The following is a 22,539-nucleotide window of genomic DNA, read 5'->3' on the forward strand; positions in this document are numbered from 1 at the left end:
AGGATAAATATTGAAATAACAAATAATAGTATATTGAGACTAAACCATGACCGCATGTGCATAACTGACTCCATCAAGATGCTAGATATCTCAAGTGCCAAAAATATTATTAAATATAAACATACTTGTACTGCAACCCTCGGCCCTCGCGACGGGCATACGTTACTCGCTGTGTGGCATAAAAATATGCAGAAGACAACAAGCAAACACGATGAATCAATATATTTTATTTTAAAAGAACTAAATTCTTTAGCCATACAGATAATTTTGAGAAATAAATATTATATCTGAAGATACTCTATGACCACTTCTGGACAACATTTTTCTCGGTATTATAGCAAGTGAAGTGGTTGTTGGCATTTGAACGCAATGATTTCAGTATTTTCTGTTGCAGGGGCGCCGTCCATAGCATTTACGTAAAATTCAAACACACATCTACAGATCGTAAGGAACTAAACAAAAACGGTTTCATTTGGTAGTGATCTTTGCAAGCTCTGATGTGGGTATAGTCAATAGAATGTTCAAAATAGAACTCAACAAATGACAGCTCAATAGCAAGCGATGCTGACTTGAACATGACAATTGCATGATTACAGCACGGCTTCACTTGAAAACGTAAAGCGTTTTAAAACCGTTTTCAAGTTTGGCTCGGGTTGCTTTGTACCAAAATCTCAAAAGAGGAGCACAATGGTCAAGAATAGTACACCCTGCAAAATCTTAAATAAGCGTAACGTCTCAATCTCCCCCAGTTTAGCCCATCTTTGTACCTGTATAGTTCATTGTTGCTCGGGTTGTCAGCCCTCTGGCGTGCTTTTCTCTTTTTGATGAGGTATACTTTTCATTGAAAGATGACTGTGTGACCAAAATGAAGTAGTTATGCACCGTGACTTTAGTATCGCACAGTCACCTTAATAAGCTGGATAAGGGTTCAAAATGGTTAATATTTTTTAAGTCTACAGCCGATCTCGAGAAAGGCTCATAGAGCCTGGCCTCCCTTTTTAGCAACGAAGCCAATCCTCGCTTCTTCCCCTCCTACAATCAAAGGAAATCTTAAAATTAAAACAAATCTTAGGTGACAACTGAACCTCGCTGAGCAAGGTTCAGTTGTCACTGATGAATGAAAGCTTTACTATTATCTCTCCAGGTTCGAAACGCACAGTTAATAGGACACAAGCCCTTTTTTTGGCGAACCACGCCCGTGAAAGTTTACTTTTATATTATTGTTTACAAATAACAATTTCTTCTGTTGTATTTTTCCTTCTTGAGAGCAAGTTTGAAATCCATAATTTTTAACTTGAGTTATGCCTAACCCGCAAGAGTTGACAATTTTGAAAGCAGTCCTTTGTTGAACAAATTTTACCCCATGATCCTCATCGTACTTCGGCTAATCTTCGGCCCGTCTCGGAACATCATCGTGTGGTCCTCGGAACCGATCGGTAATTGCCTCTTCCTCTAAATGGTGTGTCGAAAGACGCCTGGTTGACTCAATTTAAATTATCATAGGATGAACAGTTCTTCTCTACTCGTGTCAGTGTTGTCGTAGCTTAGCACTGCCAAGCAAGAAGTCTAATATTCTGTCCAGGACGAAGACTGTCACAAAATCTGCCAGAAGGACTTGCGTGAATGTCTCGCGGAACTAAAAGAAGATGCGAGAAGAGAGAGGGATTAGTTTCTAAAGAAACTCTTGTATCAAGCGTAGATCTGGGTTCCATCCACAGATTTTTCAAACAGTACCACATAGACGTACTGCTCGTCAGCTTTCATTAGAATAGTCACAAAGAAGGGATTCATTCACACACTTGAAAGTTAGAACCATTTTGTACATGTACAACAAAATAAACCGTATCACGTAAAAGTAGTGCTCAATAGCTTTCATTTGAATGATAGCAGGCTGGGGTTTTAACCACTGACTTCTAAGTGAATCAGTTGCACATGAAAATACAGCTCAACAGCTTTCATTTGAATGGTTACACGCTGGGGTTTCATCGACTGACTTCCAAGTTGGAGCTACCTTGTAGAGTTTAATAATCAGTGGTACAGGAAATTGCTGCTCAATAACAAGTACATTTAAATGCCCAGACACTAGGTTTCCATTCAAAGATCCAAGAGTAAAAACTACCTTGAACCGCGCAATAAACAGCACTACCATGCCTTAGATACTACTGAAGCTTCATTTACAAGGTCCCACACTTGCATTTCTCCCTTAGACTGAAAATCTACAACCACATAAATCAAGACAAGAATCCACTGTGGAATCAGATACCCACAGCTTTGAACTTCTCTTTTCCAAATGAATGAGCGAGGAATCCTTGTTATTACATAAAGTAACAGCTACAAAGGAACTTTTACCTTTGGAGGGAAGGACACGATTTCAAATTGTTGATTAATTTCAGGTACAGAGCCAGTGATCATGCACAGAACAAATCCACCAGAGGCCATCAAGCTGTACAACAAGGCCTTGTTATCAAGAAGACTCTCCATGAACGGGTGACCCTGTGGTATGTAACAAAACAAAGGGTCACTGAAATTACACACGAGAGGCTCTCCATAAACGGGTGACCCTGTGGTATGTAAAAAAACAAAGGATCCCTGAAATTAAACATGAGAGGCTTTCCATGAACGGGTGATAGTGGGATACAACAAGACAAAAGCTCATTGAAATTAAACATAGAAGGCTCTCCATAAACGGGTTACCATGTGGTACATCAAATAAAATGTATTTTCCAGGTTGCGTTCTACCTTAGTTTCGAAACAGGTCCTGGTGTGGAAAAGTTTGATTTTCAAGACAATGAACGTGCAAGTAAAACTCATTGCCAAATGAAAAAGCGTCCACCAAGACTTGTCTAGGCTCTATTTCCGCCGCTCTCTCGAGTCCAGTCCACGTTCCACCACGAGAGCAAGAGGGAGAGAGGAGGAGAGCGGGCTCCTGGTAATCCAGCCTAACGCTTCTGTCTTGAAACCGAGGTGGAAAGCAACTCGGCAATGGCTTATGACCAAAACAACACGTATAGCGACAACATAAGGAGAACCGACCCGACTCGTACAGTTTAAACATAATTCAACGCCTTTGTTTCTTTTAGGATTTTTCAATTTTCAAACCCTTGATCACATTGCTTAGAGACATCTGTCAGTCCACCTACACCAAACTACAGTCACACCGAGATGATACTAGTTTGCGAGTAGGCTCTTCGTAAAGCCCGATAAAATCCTGAGCCCGCGAAGAGCAAGGTGATACACATCCTTAGTCTACTGTTTGTGATTCAACCTTAGCAGTCTTTCTGTGGATGTAAGTTAACAGACTGACTACCCAGTTGACGTCGTTACCTTGTAGTTGATAGCGAACGTGGCTAGCTGCATAGCAATGGAGACAATATACACAGTACTGTTCACAATAGTGGGCTGAAACTTGGCCTCCAAGTCTATATGTCGAGAATCCCTGCAAGGTACACACAGGTTAAAAATCAACATTTGAAGGAAAGGGATTTTAGTTAAAAAAATTAAGGTAGCTTTGAACCCCATATACAGAAATTTTTAAAACTTTGCCAAAAGTTGCGTATTATCATGCTTACTAAAATTTGATAATATAAACAAATTTCACCGTGTCATTTTTGAGTTATAAGCCCCTAAACCTGAAATTAAGGGCGTCTTTAAAAAACAAACAAACAAACAAACAAACAAACAAACAAACAAAAAAACAAACAAACAAAAGAAAAGGGTGTTTTTAGCAGGTCATACTATCGCTATGGTAACCTATTGAGTCTACAAAATGATAACGTGTACACCAACGATTGGGCAGTTTTTGATACCATGATTGTAGCATCAAGTGATAAAGAGTGGTTATAACCACCGATCAAAATCTAACTGCTGTAAACTGTTTTGAGCCACCTTAAACTCAAACCCCGCTCATTCTCTCGGCGAATTGTAGGGGTAGGGAAAATATGTGAAGCTAAATGTCTGAGCTTGGCACATGCATTACATGTGCGCACAAAGACAATACTTACATGCTAGGTGTGAGTCGCTTTGCCTGTTGTACCATAAAGATGAGAACCCAGAAGTGAACAGCAAACTGGGATAGTACAGTTATTATAGTGTACAGGTTAAATATATTCGGTAACGGCCGACGCTTGGAGAGAGACGAAAGAGGCTGAAAAAGACAAAATAGACAGTCAGGGGAAGTAGCAAAATATAAAACTAGCGAGGGGTAATTTGGCAAGGTTTATTCCAAGGTCCTTGTCTCACCTTAGAACGTGAAATAAACAAAAAGCATCCAGCTAATAAAACGCCCTGTAACGTAGCTTGTCTGCAAGAGAAGTACAAGACTGGTGTTGAAGAAAGTTAATATCTTATGAAAATCACTCCCTATCTCTCATTCCTTAGAGTGATATGCACCTAATTACTCATGCAAACGTTGGTACAAAGCAGGGCTGTGCTCTAGAGGTGCCTGGGTGCCACAGGTAACTAACTTTTGCCTTTTTTCATATAAGCTTAAGTACTGGGCACCCAGGATTTCATGGCTAGGAGCCTTTGAGCTCTTCATAACTTTTCTTAGACCACAGTCTTGACAAAGTCAAGTGGAAAGGTGGTAAGAAAATGGTACATTATCTCTGAAAGGAAAATTCAGTTAACAGTGAAAGAGCGAAGAGTTTCTCGCCAGCTGGTCGCGCGAAAATTGGGCGAGAACACAAAATCGACGGAGAGTAGGGTGGAGGGGCAAGCGCGGCCAGAATGTGGAAAACCCTCTTTCGTTCGTACTAGAACACTTGCATCGCAGGATAGAAGTGGGCCTGAACTGAAACAATTTCTCCCAACCGGTCCTGCGTCAATGATGGAGGCCACAGTGCGGAGAATTTACACGTGAATAGGTGAACTCACCCGTCACTGAACTTGATTCCATCTAAATACAACACACTTTGACTGTAGGCAAGCACTAGGGCATTCAACGCAAGAATCTTAAACATCTGTAAGGTGGTGACGAGTGTACAGCGACCCTGCTTAATGATATGGCAGACTGGAAAAAAACACAAATTACAAGACATGCTTGACTGCACTGTATACAGAAAGAAATGGGTAAGGTGATGTACTGGTACTAGGGATATGTAAGACAACTTTACATCTGTTGATGGCCGAATTCATACTACGGACAAGTTATCCGTCTGTGACGAATGAGCCTTCTGGGCGGGGCACGTAATTTGTCTGCCTATAAAGACGGATAAATCCCGTGTTTAGACGAATAATGTGGCCAAAATTCGTCTTCCACTGATTTGACAGACGAATCAGTTGAAGATTATTTGAACACAACACTGGATTTAAACTACGACAGTTTATCCGTTTCAGTTGGATAAATCGTTTCAGATGGAAAAATCGTCCCCTAATATAAATTCGGCCATCCTTGGATTTCGAGCCGATTTAGGCTGGAATTTTAGACGGCCCAACTTTATCGCATCCGACAACTTTACGACACAAGTTCGTCTAGTGTGGTCGTCTAGTTTAGGGTAGTTCTGAAGAAAACTGTTGTTGGTTTCGACAACCTGAGCAGAAGTCATCTTCAGAGTCGAGTGAAAAGTGTTTGTGAAGCGGTCTGGTCTGTTGAACCTGATTGGTCAGTTTAACTGTGATGGATACGACTAAATTGTCTATTTAAATCGACTTACTTACGATTTTCGTAGTATTTTGAGACAAGTTTTAAAACTCAAGGGTGCTGTAGGATACAAGTCCTATACGATTTGTGCATCTCGCAAGTAACCAGGGGTTCCATTAACGTTTTGAGCAGCACTGAGGGCAAATGGTTTTCACAGGCAGGCAAAACTTTTTGAAATGAACTTCTTTATAAGAACTTTCTTCTAGCTGGTCAAATCATTATTACAGCCAGTCAATTTGCCCTACGCACGGCCCTTAATGAAACCACTGCAAGCAGCGCAAGCAACAAAAATCGCGTTCGACCGTAATGAACAATACCAACGAAATTTAGCCTGTGTGCAGCCAACGCCAACAACGAAAGTGTACACTTGCACTTCCGCAAACCTCACCGAGACTTGCAGAAACGCTGCCTTGTTTACTTGATACATCGTTTAAACTTACCAGCCATGACAGAGGACAGCTTGGAAGTGAAGGGCGAGGCAATTGACGCATCTCCCAACCGGACAACTTGGGGTTGATCCGCCTCGTCTATCTGTTTTAACATCTCCTGGATCTTTTTCTAAAAAATAAAACAAACAGAAAGAGCGACTTTAAATCTAAAGGTCCTGCCGTGGATGAAAATGGACGGAATTCGTTCGTTATCAAGACCTACTGAAAAAAAGTATCATAGCAAAAAATCACAGCTCACCTGTTGTTCATGTTTTAAGGTGGAGGCAGTGTCGTCCCCCCTGGCCACAGCACGCATCTTAGCTGCTCGTGAAGCACCTTTGGCAGGTGCGGGAGGGAGGTGTCCTCTTGAAACTATCTTAATTGAATCGTTTTTACTTTTATCCTCTGATTGATTCTGTTCGAAATAAAAAACGGTAATGCGTGATGCTGCTATTGCAATGACAACAGAGAAGACCAGCTCTACGTAAAAAGCATTGCACATTCTTGAAAAAACCTTGTATTAGGAGCGAGAGAGGTCGACACACCTCTTTCGTCACGCACTTGTTTCTATTCCTCACTCAACAAGTTTGAGAATTAATTCCATCTTGATGACGCAGCACTGCAGAGATTCATGCACGTCTCTGATTGGTTCTTAACTCGGTTATGAATTTCTTTTAACGAGGTTCAATGCAGAAGTTAAAGGAAGAACTGCAAAAAAATCTGTGCACTCACGGATGTGGAGGGTTTGTCTTCCTTGGATTTCAGCGCACTTTTCTTGCCTTGTTCGGGCAGTTTCTCTGGAGCACCAGCGAGTAAGGCCACACCTGTTGTTGACCATGGTTAAAAGATAAAACAAGGAATTATTACTACAGATAGGTAGTTTTTCTTCAGTATACTCCACAATCGGAAAATTTAGTCTTACTCTTCATGCAGGTTGTGTTGGGGTCTGGATTGGCCTGTGCCTTGCACCCACTCAAACATCAGTTTAGGAAACGAAGAAAGAACACGTGCCAAGAAACAGCAGAGAGGGAAATTCTTAGCCTGCAAACCAGGCGAATTTCCGGCATTCGTTTTACGACGCGAAAATCCATCTGTGTACGCAGGCTAGTAAATTCTAGGATAAACTCGTTGATATTTTACCAACTTTTGAGAGCCTGAAGCAAGCCTCATCTCCACATCGTAATTCAATATTGTAACTGAATAATAAAGGTGACAACAGTAAAATAATAATAATAATAATAATAGTAATAATGATAATGATAATAAAAATAAATAAAGAAATAAATATTAAATTAATAAATGAATAAAAACTGAATTAAAACACATTTCAAGACTAACCGCAGTGCGCATGCTTGAGTGCTCCTACGTCATTGGTTCCATCACCGCACATTAAGGTAACAAAACCTTTGCTCTTTAGTTTGGTAATGACCAACTCCTATACGGTAAAGGAAAGACAAGTAAGCCTCTAAGAATGAAATACTATTATTCAATTTACGGTAATATTACTTAGTTACAGACTGACATTACCTTTTGTTTAGGAGCTACGCGTGCGAACACTTGTACATTCTGAACGATAGAGTGGAAAAACTTCGTCAATTTCTCCGTTGACTGTAAGTAGGAAAATGCCTGCAGATAAATCAATAAAAAAACTGTAATTAAAGATTTCACTTTAGATGCCAGAGAACAAACACTTTTATCACACAAAAATGTAACAGTAATGCCCGGAGTAGTGACACGTGTGTTTCCAGCACTCGATAACCGATTTAAACTTTTACCTTTTTGAAATTTCAAGATTTTGGTTCTGCCATTGCTTGCAGAGAGGAAAACAAAAATTATTTCATGAGCGGTTTCTTTCAGCTCACATGACTACAAAACCAACATAAACACGTCAATAGGTTGTCCCAAACGAATCTGAAACTTTCTCGAGGGACAACAGAACAACAAAGAAAAAAGTAGGGAGGGGGAGAAAGTGACAGGAGGCGCGGTATCCAATGGTCCTCCACGAAATCTTTACAAGCCCTTGACTTCGTCAATGATCTGGCGCTACTGTCGCACAGAATGCAGTGACATGAGGGATAAGACACAGGCCTTGGAGGAGCAAGGTGCAAAGCTAGGCCTGAAGATCATTGCTACAAATTCAAAGCTGATGCGTATCTCTTCCAAACGCGGCGATGGTGTATCGATGGAAAGGGAGTGGGTCGAGGAGGTGGACGAATTCACGTCATAAGGGAGGTACTGATCAGGACATCTAGTCACGTATCGAAGGACCAATATGGCGGTCTACGGCACTGATAACTAAGACCAAGTTGAGAGTCTTTGGGTCAAATGTGAAGGCTGTGCTCCTGTATGGTTCTGAAGACAAAGGGCTTGGGGTTGGATTGGCCACCTGCTGAGGAGACCAGACGGATACATAGCCAATAGGGCCGTAGAGTGGAACCCACAGGGAAGGCGTAAGAGAAGGAGACCCAAGCACAGCTAGAGGCGCACAAGAATGGCAGAGTTGAAGGAGAGACAGCTCACGTGACGGGAAGTGAAACGCACTGCGCAAAATAGGGTCAGGTGGCAGGCACTAGTGGACGACCTATGTTCCACCAGGAAAGAAGAGGATTGAGTGAGTGTGTGTGGGGGAGAGAGTAGAGATGATTTTACAACACGAAAAATCGATAAACAACGTAAATATCCTTCGCTAAATAGACTGGTAAGTCGACACAAGTTCTAAAATATAAACCTGCATACAGACTTTAGCCGTATGACAAAGCGGACTGGCATGGTAGTTCAAGAGCTTGCAAGTCGAAAAAAAATCCATGATTTTCAAATGTTTCTGACGGATCCGTCTCGACGTAAGTTAAAAACAATATCAACTTATGTCGATTTTGGTTCTTTGGGACAGTCAAACGTTGACAGTACAATACAATACCATACAATTTCCGCTAACTTTGATATCAGCGCAGCCAGAGTACAAGGAAACAGTAACACAAGTGCTGGCTAAACAGTCGTAAGTCAATGAAAGTAGGTGACCTGGGCTAACCTACGACTTACCTCTCCAGTGACACACAAGTCGAACTTGGAAGTCAGTTCTTTGATACCGCCGGATGGAATGATGGGAAGACTGAACGAGCGATCCACTGGCTGCCAGTGCCACTCGCTTTCTACTGCAGAGAGGAGAATGGTGTGCACAACGATTATACTTTGAATGTGCACTCCGATCAGAATAAAATAATATTTCAGTCAAATTCAAAGCCAAATCTAATCGTTTCGTCATTGCAACTTTTTCCACGCTTTCAGTAGTCACGTGATTTTATCTCGAATTTGGATCGGTTTTTTATTCAACAAGGACTTATCTATCATCTGAGGTTTTTTTTGCAAAAATGAGCTCTGAGATAACTTCTGCTTCTGTTTGACGAACTAAAGTTTACAGAACACCGCTCTGTCATTTGACATTGCATATCCTCTACTGAGTTACCAATTACATGTCTTTACCACTACAACATTGACAACATTTTGAACCAATAAGTGGAAAAGATAACAGTTATGTTACCGTGATTTTTAGTGTTCTCAGGAGGTGACAGAACAACAATTTCACGCCTGGTGAGCCGAAGTTCACGAGCCACGTGACATGCAGTCAGCGGGTTATCCCCAGTTATCATGGTCAGCTGTTTGGTGTAAAAACAAAACATGAAGTGTGATTTTCTAGAACTCCTCTTCACGCTGAATCAGATTTTATAGTTAAAACAACTCTTTGCCCACACCAACAAGGAGATTTTTTGCAAGAAAAGCAATGCTTTGTGGTCTTCTCATCTGGTGCCATCATGGATCAAAGGATATAAGGATATAAGGGACCGGAAGTGTAATCAGTGGTAAAACAAATTTCCTGAAATCTAGGGAACTACGTAATATTGCAATAAATTTGCAAAACTTCCGAGGAATTCGTGTAATGCTTGACTACAAAAATGGGATCAGTTTAGTTTTTTTTTCATATTGCTTTCCATTTCTATTCTCGTCATCATTAGCATCTGTCCCTTCTTGAGAGTTTTTACTCATTTGTCATGTACAATTGAACAAAACCAAACCATTCTTGATGGCTTACTACTATCTGACTTTTTTTCACCCTATATTCAGAAGTTATCCTTACATGGTGTGAAGATTCTTGGATCTGTTTGATGGCCGCTTTAGAGTCACTCTTCAGTGGACACGCTATCACAACGAATCCTGCAAACTGAAGATCACATTCACACTCCTCGCGCTTCATGTCACGGATCTGTCACAAAAAAATAGTGACAATCTTCAAAAAACCTTCTAAACATGTACCAGCATTCTTTTAAGTATGCCACGTGATCCTTTTTGGAGAAAAGATTATGTGACAGCCTACAGCTGTAAGGGGTAGGGGCAGGAAGTACCTCTTTTTTGGTAGATTGGCATGCAATTACCCAAAGAGTTCCTAAATGTAAAATCAATTGTGTAATTGGAAGAGCAATTACGAAAACACAAAATTTGTGAGAGATCATATAGGAGAGTTACAAAAGATTAATGTCTCATCCTGGACTGAAGAATTAAAGGGGGTAATAGCTGGGGTGGGTGGGTGGGCTTATAATCAGAAGAAATATTTGAAGAAATATTTTGTTTTACAGGTAGACGTGACTACAACCAGGGGAGGGGGAGGGGGAGGAGGGGCTTATAAGAGGGAGGGCTCATAAGTGGCAGTTTATGGTGTACATGTCTGACTCAATTTCGCCGGTTAAGAGAACTCTTAAATAGTTTCTGTCTTTCATAACGAAGTAATGGCAACAGTACATTAACAGTTTCACACCTCTTTAGCTGCCACTTCTCCAATTTTCTTAAAACCCAGGGCTAGTACTCTGGCACCTTGGCAAGTCATTCTATGGTAAATGGCATCATAGTTTCTGGGGACGGTCTTGTACTGAAATTGAAACGGCAAAATAAGGCAACATAACATAAACCAAATTTTACCATTACAAATCTTACTTCTTTTTCTGAACCTGAATGAATTGTATTGGGAAACATTTGGCTGTCAATGTTCTTCACTGTGCTTATTTTCAACAACCTTTTGTACAGATTATGGGAACTTTGAGTGGCTCAGAGAGCTCAGTGGTTTTATGGTAATTGGGTAAGACACTGGATTGGAGGTCTGGGTTTCAGCCTAGACATGGCCCTCGTGTTTGCCATGTTCTTGGGAAAGACACTTAACTTTAAATGGACCTTTCTGCACACAGATGCCTAAATGGGTAATAGTAAATGGTTGGAGCAATACTAGAGACAAAATGTTCCACTGGACTTGCTTGCATCTTATACAAAGGGAGTAAGAAAAAAAACTACAAGTTGCTTCATGCTATACACCACCAGGCCTGAGGCATACTCTTTTTTCACAACTAGTGTTACTCTACAATCACGGGCTGGGGATCAAGTGTTTATTTGACTGTTATGATAACTCTTGACACATGCATGATAACTCTTGACTGCTTGTAACACTGCCGTTTCAAGACGGTCACCCACTAAATTGTCATCAAGGAAAGCCAGAGAGTGACATGAGGCTAGTATGTATGCTCTGTTGTCAGGCGCATCACTGACTGCACACACTCTTGTCTCAGTATCCATACCATATAACACTCACCATGGGTCTGAGAGTTTCAGGAGCTCCTTTAACTGTCACCATATATTCATTGGATGATGAACCAGGATTTTGTAAAGACACAATAGCTGACATTCTTTTTAGAGCACTGGAGAAATGATGACGATGTACGATACGCATGGAAACGCGTCGGCCTTTGTTGGGCATCACAATGTCTCCTGCAATACAAGCAAAATTTCCTATACTTCAGTGAAAGAAAGGATACAATAAAGGCCGAAAAAGTAGTTTGATTATAAATTTAGTCCATTCACAGCTGGTTTTGCATTTGCGCTTCAATTTCCCTCAAGCTGTCAAGGATCTTAATTAAAAAAGGTCAGAAGAGACTATTATAACACTCTGACGAACAATAAGATTTCATCCAGGGTTCGAAAAATATTCGAATTCTACCTTGCCCGTTGGGCAAGTAACTCTCAAATTTTGCTTGCCCAGGGAACTTCCCCACTTGCCCAAGTTTTCAAACTCATTAATAATTCATGAACCCAAAAATGGAAGTCAAACTACAGGCGTGTTCTAATGTAATAAACCCATCTTGACTGTAGTCCTTAAAGTGCTGATCACTTTCATGTTTATGCCATTATATTGTAATACTTCCACAACTTTTAACTTCTTAATTCCGCTTTTATGAAGTTGTACGGTTTGTAATAATTAACATGGATGAACACTGTTATAATCAGATTGAATTTTCAAACGTGATAAAAAAAAATGTCATCAGGAATTAAATTTTGTCCCACAGCATCTTTTGCCAGTGCTCTCCCAGTTGAAGAAACAAAGTTTGCAAAGTTGTTGTTGTTCGTTCGTGTACTTACTTCCTAGTTCCTGTATTACACGCTGGGTATCTTCGTTATTATACAGCCTTGAATCAATTTGTTCAATTTGTCGAAGATCGCTTTCAATTCCTTGAATATTTACCTGCATCTTGTCTAGCTCCACGCAATCATTATAAAGAGAAGCACGAGAAATTTATAACACACAGCTGAATTAACAACAAGTTGCCTTCCCACTTAAGTTTTGACACAGGCACAGTGTTGAATTTGAAAAGCCGGCGAGAGCGTATTTTTTCATTTGGGTGAATGAAAAATAATTTCAGTCGAGGGAAAACGTCTTCATTTGAAAGAAACACTATTTTGAGTCATCTTCCAGGAACTCTGAAAGTATTTTGATGACTTACTTATCCACTTGTTTTTAATAATATAATACTTTTCATTTTGCTCGGCGGCGCCCAAGTATGTTATCACTAGCAAACTTGCATGTCTCGCCTAAAACAGAGATTTACCTGGATTTTAGCATCAAAAATGCTGGCTTCGTTTTTGCGGTACAAATATGCTGCTTCTTTTCGCGTACAATTTCTACAGCTTTAATATATCATTGTTGAGTTAAGTTTTGTACAGAGAAACTGGAAAATGCTCGCAGAAAATTGCTAAAATTTTAAGAAATAAACACAGCATTTTCGTGCCCAACGCAGCTATTTTTAATCCTGGAAAGAAAGTTGATCGGGGCAGATTTTGTTCACGTGCTAGGCAACCACTTCTGAACTGTGAGTGCACATCGCGCAATCAACAAAACAATGCCATAAATTGTAATTTTCTTCAAGCTTCATCTAAACACTTGATTACCCTTGAGCCTAAAATTTACCTTTTCTTCTCAAAATCGTTATCAAAAATTTAGTCGGCGAACGGCTTGCCTGGGTCCTTGCCCATGGGGCAAGTAGGGAGAGAAAGTTACTTGCCCGAAGGGAAAATCTACTTGTCCCGGACGACTGGACGGGGGTTTTTTCGAGCCCTGTCATCTCTTTTATAACAGCTACCTAAAGTGCTAATGTGGCAGAGGACCTTTCCATTGAAACAAGTGAGTACTATCAGAGGGTACATGGAGATCTATGTCCCATAACAAATGACACTTGCTTTCTTGAATGCATAAGGATAACCATACAAGTTTGCCGGACTGCACTAAGATTGTTTAATTCTCACCTCTTGTGAGCCTCCAATCAACTGCTTGTAACACAGCCTTTTCTAGAGGGTCACCTACTAAACTGTCATCAAGGAAAGCCAGAGAGTGACATGAGGCTAGTACGTATGCCGTGCTGTCAGGAGCATCACTGACTGCACACACTTCATCATCATCTCTGCAAGTTTTAAAATAATAATAATTAGAAGAATACTTAGCCCACTGCAATTGACGGCTTGGTCGCCTCATGGTTACTGTGCTTAACTCCAGATTGAGCAGTCAGGGTTCAAGCCCAGGTTGGGGTTATTGTGCTGTGTTCTTGGGCAAGACACTTCACACTCACAGTGCCTCACTCCACTTCCATGTATAAATGGGTACCAGCAAAATTATTGCTGGGGGATAACCCTGCAAAGGACTAGCATACAATCCAGGGGGGAGTAGAGATACTCCTAGTTGCTTCATGCTACATAGAAAGACCAGTCTGATCGGCCACTTGGCTCACATGCAGAATTTACCTTTACCTTTTACCTAAGCCCACTGCAAAGGGCTTCATTTCACATTGTAGCAAGTTAGGGTGTTAGGAATATAAAAGTGAATCTTGGAAAGAAGTAAGGTCCAACATGTTTGAATAGTTAAGACCAGTCAGGGTACATGTGCATGGAGATATGAAAATGTGATTGGGAGAATTTGAAAGCTTATTATGTGAACCTGCCTATGCCACAGGTGAGGCTGTTGCACAGTGCCATGCAAAATATTTTTTTTTTTTTTTTTAATACACAACCACAATCGTACCAATATATCATCTACAGTTTAATAAGACAGGGCCATTTTGGGTGCTAAAGAACATCATGTCTACAGTTGCTTATGTTGTCCTCTCTCTAAAGATAAAGTTCACAGACAGTTTTACTAATACTCACTTGAGTCCAGCTACACCTTGTACTATGAGGTTGTCACTTGTTAGTGTTCCAGTTTTGTCAAAACAGCACACATCAACTTTACCAGCAAATGGAATTCTAAAAGGCTCTGTACAGTACACACCTAGGGAAAACAAAGAAAAAAGTAAGCTTTGAAAAGACAACAAAACATCTCCACAGGAAATGCCAGACTTATGAGGACATCATACATGTACATGATGTAGCTGGTGCATAGGCAGGATCTCACAAGCAGAGCACAAACAGAACAAACAGGATCTCACAAACAGTGAAAGCTACAGTACTGCCTGAAAGTATTAACTCATTAGGACACGGTTGGGCCTTGTCTTTGTGGCATGGTCCTATATTGCATCCTTGGCGGTGGTCAGTTGTACTGTTTGTGGGACAACTAGTTGTAAACTTGGACTTAACATGTACATGTATGTGCACTGTCCACAGCTCATGCACAATGATCTCATATAGAGACTTCACTTGTGATGATACTACAGTAACACCACTACTCTTTGTGTGCAACCATAATGAGGCTTACAGTACTTTTCATGGGGCTGAACCTTTTATTTTTAAATAAATCAGAGCCTTTTGTTGTAACGTAACTGTTCTTGTGGCCTTACCCAGTTTCTGTAGAGCCATTAGTGAGGAGTTTACAGCCAGAGACAGTTCAATAGGAAGCTCAGGTGGAACCACTGATGTCAAAATAAGGGTGCATTCCAAGAAAAGCTTGTAACGATTTCTCTTAGGATCTTCGGTGCCTGGATAAGAAAGAAAACTAGATGAGCCTTTTTTTCAAAGTTCACCAAATCCCTGTGTAGCACATGTATCACTGGGGAGAAATTCCTCATGAGGAATAGTGTTTTGTTAAATATTTCACACCCACAGGTTTCTTCAATTTGAAAGTCCCTTGAACATTGATTTCTCATACAGTGTATATACAGCATCACACAGAAGATACCAACTCGAGACCCTGTAACAAGGCTGCCCCATAGCAAATGTGAGCTGCAGTGAAGGAAACGGCTAGCCAGCACTCTCAATTTTAACTTTGCCTAAATTACATTTAGCCCTATAAAATGATGTTGGCACTAGTGCTGTCCTCTTACCTTTAATCCAAACATATGCTGCTGCTGAAACAGCAAATATCAACAAAAACAAGATGAAGAGAAAAGTCTCCAGATTATTGGCTGTGACTCGCTTTACACCAAATAAAATTGTCCTCAGCAACTTTCCCTGTCAATTGCATAAAATATATATTACGCACTGCATTGGTATGTGACATTTTTAGGAGATCACTTATAATGAACTTTACCCATGATGCATTTAATTACCTTACAGTGGCTAGTAACTAGTAGGTGAATGAAAGCTGCAATGGTTCCTGACGATGCGGCAAAATTTTGTTGGAAAACTCATGTCTATACTGGTGATTGAAAAGTATCTCACCTGCGAGGTATTGAATCCAGTCCTTAGGACATATGCCACAGTTCCATTATCAGGTGCTACAAAGAGCAAAAACAAAAACTAAGTTGCAAACTACATGAATCTCAGTTCATGAAAATAAAACAATGCAACTATAGTCCACACTGAGAGCTACATAAGCCTACTGCCATTATCATCACACCATACATTGCTAGTAACACAGTCATTAAGAGTCTTTTTATACTTGTCGAGTTACCTTTTAATCCAGCAGAAGTCTTGACCGGAGGAGAATGTTGCACAACTTTTGTTCCTCCCGACAGCACATGTAATTTACTATGCTGCTCCAAGTCAAATATTTCATCATCTGGCAAATCCTCAATTGGCTCCTATTTGAAACATTATAAATTTGCATTTGAGTCAATTAACAATTTACACAGTTGACTTTGTGTAGTAGAAATGAAATCAAACTGAAGTGAAGCATTCTGTTTGGAATTCAGTATGTTAGTGTTGAGCTCTACCTTCATTTGAGGCACAGACTCTCCAGTCAGCATGGCTTCATCTACAATACATGAGCCTCTCAGCAATACCATATCACATGGAATCAATACATCAGAGTTTTTAGATCTCCCTACACAGAGATTAAAAGAAATGACATTATCATACCTGTACAGCACATACATGCTTTACACCTTTCTTAGCATAATGCATAAAATCATCTTCCTTTGGTTTTTCCTTCCCCACAACATAAATTATACAATATTTAGAGGGGAAGTAGCTGGTTTTCATGTAGATCCTCTATCCTGGTTGAACTGGAATTTAGAGTGTTGGCTTTTGTACAGGGAGGAAAACCAGAGAACCTGGAGAACCCATGCCACATTGGAAGAAGACAAGTGCTCTCACCACTGCACCATCTCTGCTCCCCCCTCTGGAAAGTCTGATACTGAGGTTAATTCTGATGGGGTAATAAATATTCTTACGTGATAATCATTCTTTGCTATGTTATTGTACAGAAACAGTATAACTACATGAATATATAGGGACAAACTGGCATGACAGATCTCTGCTTTCAAGTCCTCACTAACAACAAATTAAGATAACAATTAAGCTCACCAATGGAACAAATATCTCCAGGAAGCAGTTCAGAGCTCAAGGTAGGTCTCCATTTTCTATGTCTGTAAACCTGTTGTTTGAGCACAGGAAAACATTTTTGTGTAATTTCTTCACAATGTACATGTTACATACCTGTAAGTTATTCACAGAAAGGTTGTTTAGTGCTACTGGGTATTAAATGGGTCAGTTTTTTAGCCTTTGCATTTGCGCCCCCTTCATGTTACATACAATGAGAGCATTTTCCCTTAAAAGTTTGAAAAGCACACATCCAGTTCATAAAATCTTCATTTCTAGTTTAGATACTACTACAAGATCCAGTGCATCAAAGCATTAACATATTTAGTTTGTTGGACATGTGTCTGACTTTAGTAACATAAAATCTGTACATGTCAAGGGTCAGCCAATGTCTCCAAAGTCTGGAGGACTAGCTAACCAGTTTTATATTCAGGGGGTTAACTTCTTCTGAAGTTGAGCTCACACTCAATCATTGAATTTCTTTTGTTCAGTGCTGTCACTGGGTACATTTCATGGCAATGTTCAAAAGGGTATCTCCCAGAATTTCAACTCATCTCACCTGTATCAAGTACGGCTTGCTTCCCATATTTCTTATTTCTTTCATATTTTTTAATTGCTGAAAGAAAGCAGTAAGACAGTTCATTCATGGAATTAAACATATCTGTAAGAATTCAAGGTTTAAAGAAACTGAACATTCCACTTGACCCTGTGGACTAATTATTCAGAGTCATTGTGTGCTAGCTGCTGGAGTAGCCAGAAGGCCCTTACATGCACTCCATTTGCCAATAGATAGGTTAAGTCTGTGTTCAAGCTTAATGAATTAACAGGCCAGTGCTCATCTTCAGTTGCAGTGGCATGAAGTATTTTTATTCCCCTTTGAATGAGACACTAGTCAGGGTTACCCCCTCCATTAAATTTGCCAGTACAAATTTATACACCCATATAGAGAGAGGCACAATGAGGGTAAAGTGTCTTGCCTGAGAACACAACACAGTGATCACAGCCAGGGCTTGAACCTGGACACTTGATCTCGAGTTCAATACACTAGCCATTATGTAACTGTGGCTCTCATCTGCTATACAAAATCCACAAATGCCCTGTGCCTGCCAGGGAAGTGACACAAAAAATCCACTTGAATGACAGAAAAATCAACAGTTTATGTACCTGCTGCACAAGGGTGGCTTCAAAAGCAACCAACATGAAAAGAGTGAAGACGCTGTAGTACCAGTACTCATCAAGACACCACAATCCAACACAAAACACTTGGAACACAAAGAAAGGAGCAGTGGCCCTTTCTTTAAACAGCTGACCAAATTCAGGCACATCCATCTGAAGTCTATAGCAAGGAAACAGGTTTGCATGATAAACTATTGGCACCTTATTTTGCAAAATACCCTTGGTAATTTCTTAGCTTGTAAATACAGCTGCCTTTTATCACTACTGGCTGGTTTGGCACTTATGAGAAAGATCTTTCTCTCACAAATGCAAACCCTTTGGGTGTGATGAGAGACAAATGTGTTTACAGGCTATCAAACTAGATATCAGAGCATTTTACTAGATTATAAAAGAAGACATTTTAGTGTAGAGACTCATGACTTCATTTCCTTGAGAGGCTGTAAGGCATTCTTACATAATTCATCATAATCAATTCATAAATTCCAGTTCACAACTGGGAAATAGAGCATTAATAATTAAGAACTATTCTAACCAGCAGCATTATTAAGTATAGATAAATGCTTCAAATTCTGGGTGATGTAGCAGCTCTCGTAACATACAATATGTTTGGCTCGCTACCCTAGCCAAAAACAAAAGACCAAACAATTGAAACAATGACTTAGACTTAAAAACAATAGAAGCTGCTTACAATACCAAACAAATGGAGGTTATGAGAGCTACTACACCACCGCAAATTCTGAGGAACTATCTTGAATAAAGGGATTATTAATTTGGATTTCTCCAGGAACTCCACTGACCAGAAAAATAACAAAACCGTGAATATTGTCCCAAGGACACTGACTACTCACGCTATGTCAACAATTTACGATGACAGAATACTTGGCAATCAGTAATGATGAGCAATATTTTAAGCTTTGAATGAGACTGCAATGATCCGATGCAGTATTTGATTTTTTTCTGTCCATTTCCATTTGTATTACCTGACAATAACACAACATCAATGTAACTCCCAAATTTAATTTACTATCTAACAATAACACAACACTAATGTGAAGTGCTCAAAAATTTAATAACAGACAGACGGACAGAGACGAAACCAGCTTACTCATTCAATCCATATTTTTTCTTTGCTCTTTCAACCTCTACTTCTTCCTGATAACCTTTACAACTGTTGTAATGTTCCATGGCTTCACTGATTGGAAATGCCACCTGGCAGAATTGTTTCTTTTCTTCACTATCATAGACATACTTTGTCTTTTGAAAATTGAACCAAATAACCTGTTTTTGTGCTTCTTTTTCCTGTAAAGTACAAACAAGACATTAGGCTGAGGTACATAACATCTAGGCATGGAACGTCCAGAGGTTTTCAAAACAGGCAGGAAAAAGGTAAGGTTAAGATAGGTCAATAATTCTTGCTTGTGAAAAGGGACCTTGACTGGCAGTGGAGCTTTCTTATTCCAAAATGTGGTATAGGGGGTAGGAAGGATTTTTTGCTACTAGATCTACCTGATAATAAAAGGTTCATCTATCCCTGGGAAAAATCAGTAGCATAGCTTAGTGTAGGTGTCCACTCTAGAGTAGAGGCAGTGACTTGTGCCTTAAGACAACCTGAATCTCAGTTCATGATTTGCCTGACAAGTTGATTCAAGAGTGCCATTTTTTGTTCTTGAGCAAGACATATCACATAAACATAGTCTCTTGGTAGCTCCCAGCCCTCAGTTGTTCAACGCAGGTTTAAATTTATTCTTGTTAGTCAGCTTTAATGTCAGTGTTGCCATGACAGAACAGTTGGCTATGTAAATGTAAATAGAAGAGTTCTAGATTTTCCCACATGCTCACCTGCTCATGGTGAAGGTTAAGCAACTCGGGTGAACCATTATTTGCTGTTGGAACAACTTTTATTACTGTGGCAAGGGAGGGAACATTTTCCTGTAGAACAGAGAAATGTTATTACAAGCTTAACTTAATCAATTTTATATTACACATAAACGTAACTATAAGTTACCAAAAAATGTGTCATTACAGCTATAAATTAGTTGATAACAAAAACAGAAAAAATAGCAATAATTTAAGGCTAATTGTGGAATTTACAAAATTATTCAGAAAGCTTAATAAAGCTTACTGTAAAGTTCAGTTTTGCTGTATTTGTAAGCATGTGTCTAGAGGGTCCCTTATACTTTTTTCGTGACGCGTGAATGGGCGTTTTTTCTTTGCCTGAAGCATGAATGAGGAATTTTTTTTCCCTGATTTGTGAATCTATATTTTTCCGTCCTTGGGAAACTGGTTTTCGATTTTTTTTGTGATCCATGAAAAATGCATTTACTTTCGCGTGATTTGTGAACCATCGACTTTTGTGGGAATAATTTTTCACATTTTTGGAGATTTTAGCGTCATAAAAGCTTGTAAACTACACCAAACTGGATGTAAAAAGCGTGACGGCCTGCCTTTCTCGACATCTCTCGACGCGCATGAGGATGGAGGACTGAGAACTAACCACAGCAACAGTGAATCAGGAGGACCTAGAATCTAGTCTGTCACGCTGTGTCACACACGCGGGGTATCACGCCATTTCGATCGAGAAAAGGCAGAAAATGGAGGGTTCTGCAGAAAAGGTGAGTTAATCTGTCAGTATCCACACTCTATCCAGCCTTAACTGATGTCTGCTCAACTGGCAAAAAGCTCATATATTTTCTCTAAAATTAACCCGCTTATTACGGACACCCGTTAATACAGACAGCGGACACTTTTCTGTGTCCCAATTGACAAACTCTTATACATCGTCAACCCTACTTTACGGACACTGTTTATCTGCGCACTGTCTATCGTCATTGTCATGCCGGCGATTATACGCTAATTGGAGAAAATCTGAAAGTTCAGTCACTGAGAGAAGCTATGGGAAGTTGGAGGACGTGACTGAATATCTGCAGTGAAAACCTAACGGAAACAGCGAATAACCTTTCAAAGATTTTGTCTAATATTCAGTCCACCTGGTTGAGACACAAACTAAAAGCGTCAGGGCAAAGTAAAGTCACAGACTTTTTTTCGTCGAGTTTCAAGAACAGCGAACTAACTTTAATTTTAATTTAGTTCGGGAGTACCGGGAGGAGTATGAGTAGATAAGCGTAAGGTTTACATACTTTAAACTTGTTACAGTTATAGAAGAAACTAAACAATGTTTTAATGCTGTTAAAATGCCTGCTTAATTCCTTGTATAAAGTAAAGCCACGGACTTATTCAAGTGCTACAGTACTATAAAATTAATTTTTTTCCGAGAGTATGATAAATGACCATAAGGTTTCCATAGTTTAATTTTACAGTTACATTACAATCAAAACAACGTTTTGTTGCTGTAAAAAATGTCTGCCTTACTCTTGGTATCGAAAAAACATGTGTCCGTGACTTTTTATCTGAGAGCCCCCTAAAATACGGCTCAATACAGACACCCCGATAATATGGACACTTTGGCATGTCCCCTTGGTGTCCGTATTAACGGGGTTCCACTGTACATGCGTAATACCCAATCCACAAAAGATCTAGACATGCTGACGACGAGAGAGTCTGAAATTATCAAAATATGGCCATGTGCAGCTATATCTACTGTGGTACATTTCAGTATTGCCAGATACATTTTTGTAATGATTGTATTTGTATGTTTTGCGAAACGTGAATAGAATTTGCATTTTTACGTGAAACATGATTTAGCCTTTGCATTTTCGCGTGAAACGTGATTGCTTACTTTTTTCTGTGAACGTGAAGCTGTTTTTCGAATTTTTCGTGATGCGTGAAAAGGCCAATTACGTTTGCGTGAAACTGTTTTCAGAGGAGGTATAGGGGACCCTCTGTCTAGCCTACTATGCTACGTAAATAATTTCTATAACTACTTTCCACACAGTACAGACACAAAACCACATGTAATAATTATTAATCTAGGGTATTCTCACCGCTGAACAAGTGAAAAGACATCGCACGTGAACAGACCAGTGACAAAACAGACAAGAAAGAATTTGCAATATTCCAACCACGGCCAACGCAATGAGACCGGCTTCAAAATAATCTGTGACCCCGTACACCACCGTCCAGAAGTACAGCCATGTTAAATATATCGGTATAAATGGTCCTAGGTAAAAATGAAGTAAAAGTGGCCTTATCCTATACAATTTTACATACTCTAATTCATCATTCAGTGATTCGGCAGCCATATTGAACCATCAATAACCTCTCTGTAGTACGCATATGTGGTGA

At 39.8% G+C, this 22,539-nt stretch overlaps 1 protein-coding gene across 2 annotated transcripts; it reads right to left on the reverse strand.

Moving 5' to 3' along the window:
* Nucleotides 1-207: 207 nt before the first annotated feature.
* On the reverse strand, nt 208-22,523 carry LOC110064915 (endoplasmic reticulum transmembrane helix translocase-like). Of its 2 annotated transcripts, none has more exons than XM_089275345.1 (29): nt 22,239-22,523; nt 20,137-20,226; nt 19,403-19,596; nt 18,286-18,457; nt 17,681-17,737; nt 17,107-17,176; nt 16,515-16,624; nt 16,253-16,382; nt 16,021-16,076; nt 15,684-15,810; nt 15,201-15,338; nt 14,575-14,695; nt 13,681-13,835; nt 11,696-11,871; nt 10,874-10,984; nt 10,199-10,324; nt 9,605-9,719; nt 9,106-9,215; nt 7,594-7,692; nt 7,405-7,501; nt 6,799-6,890; nt 6,326-6,481; nt 6,079-6,196; nt 4,873-5,008; nt 4,240-4,300; nt 4,002-4,144; nt 3,325-3,436; nt 2,350-2,493; nt 208-1,636 (listed from the first exon to the last, which is right to left on the reverse strand). In XM_089275345.1, exons 1-29 carry the CDS (start codon nt 22,494-22,496, stop codon nt 1,529-1,531), a joined length of 3,582 nt encoding a protein of 1,193 aa, XP_089131471.1. In that variant the 5' UTR covers nt 22,497-22,523; the 3' UTR covers nt 208-1,528. The 2 variants fall into 2 exon arrangements, with proteins under 2 accessions (XP_089131471.1, XP_089131470.1); XM_089275344.1 differs by having other exon boundaries at nt 9,106-9,218.
* Between the last annotated feature and the right edge of the window lie 16 nt (nt 22,524-22,539).

This window comes from Orbicella faveolata, unplaced genomic scaffold (genome assembly GCF_042242905.1).
Source record: "Orbicella faveolata isolate gen_17 unplaced genomic scaffold, um_ofav_v1 contig_36, whole genome shotgun sequence".
In the NCBI taxonomy this organism is placed as follows: domain Eukaryota; kingdom Metazoa; phylum Cnidaria; class Anthozoa; order Scleractinia; family Merulinidae; genus Orbicella; species Orbicella faveolata.

Coding starts and splice junctions, on each gene's coding strand:
- LOC110064915 (XM_089275344.1), bottom strand. CDS start 22,496: ATGGCTGCCGAATCACTGAATGATGAATTAGAGTATGTAAAATTGTAT. Junction 17,738..18,285: donor AAGCCACCCTTGTGCAGCAG/GTACATAAACTG, acceptor GCTTTCTTTCAG/CAATTAAAAAATATGAAAGA. Junction 9,219..9,604: donor TGAGAACACTAAAAATCACG/GTAACATAACTG, acceptor TCCTCTCTGCAG/TAGAAAGCGAGTGGCACTGG.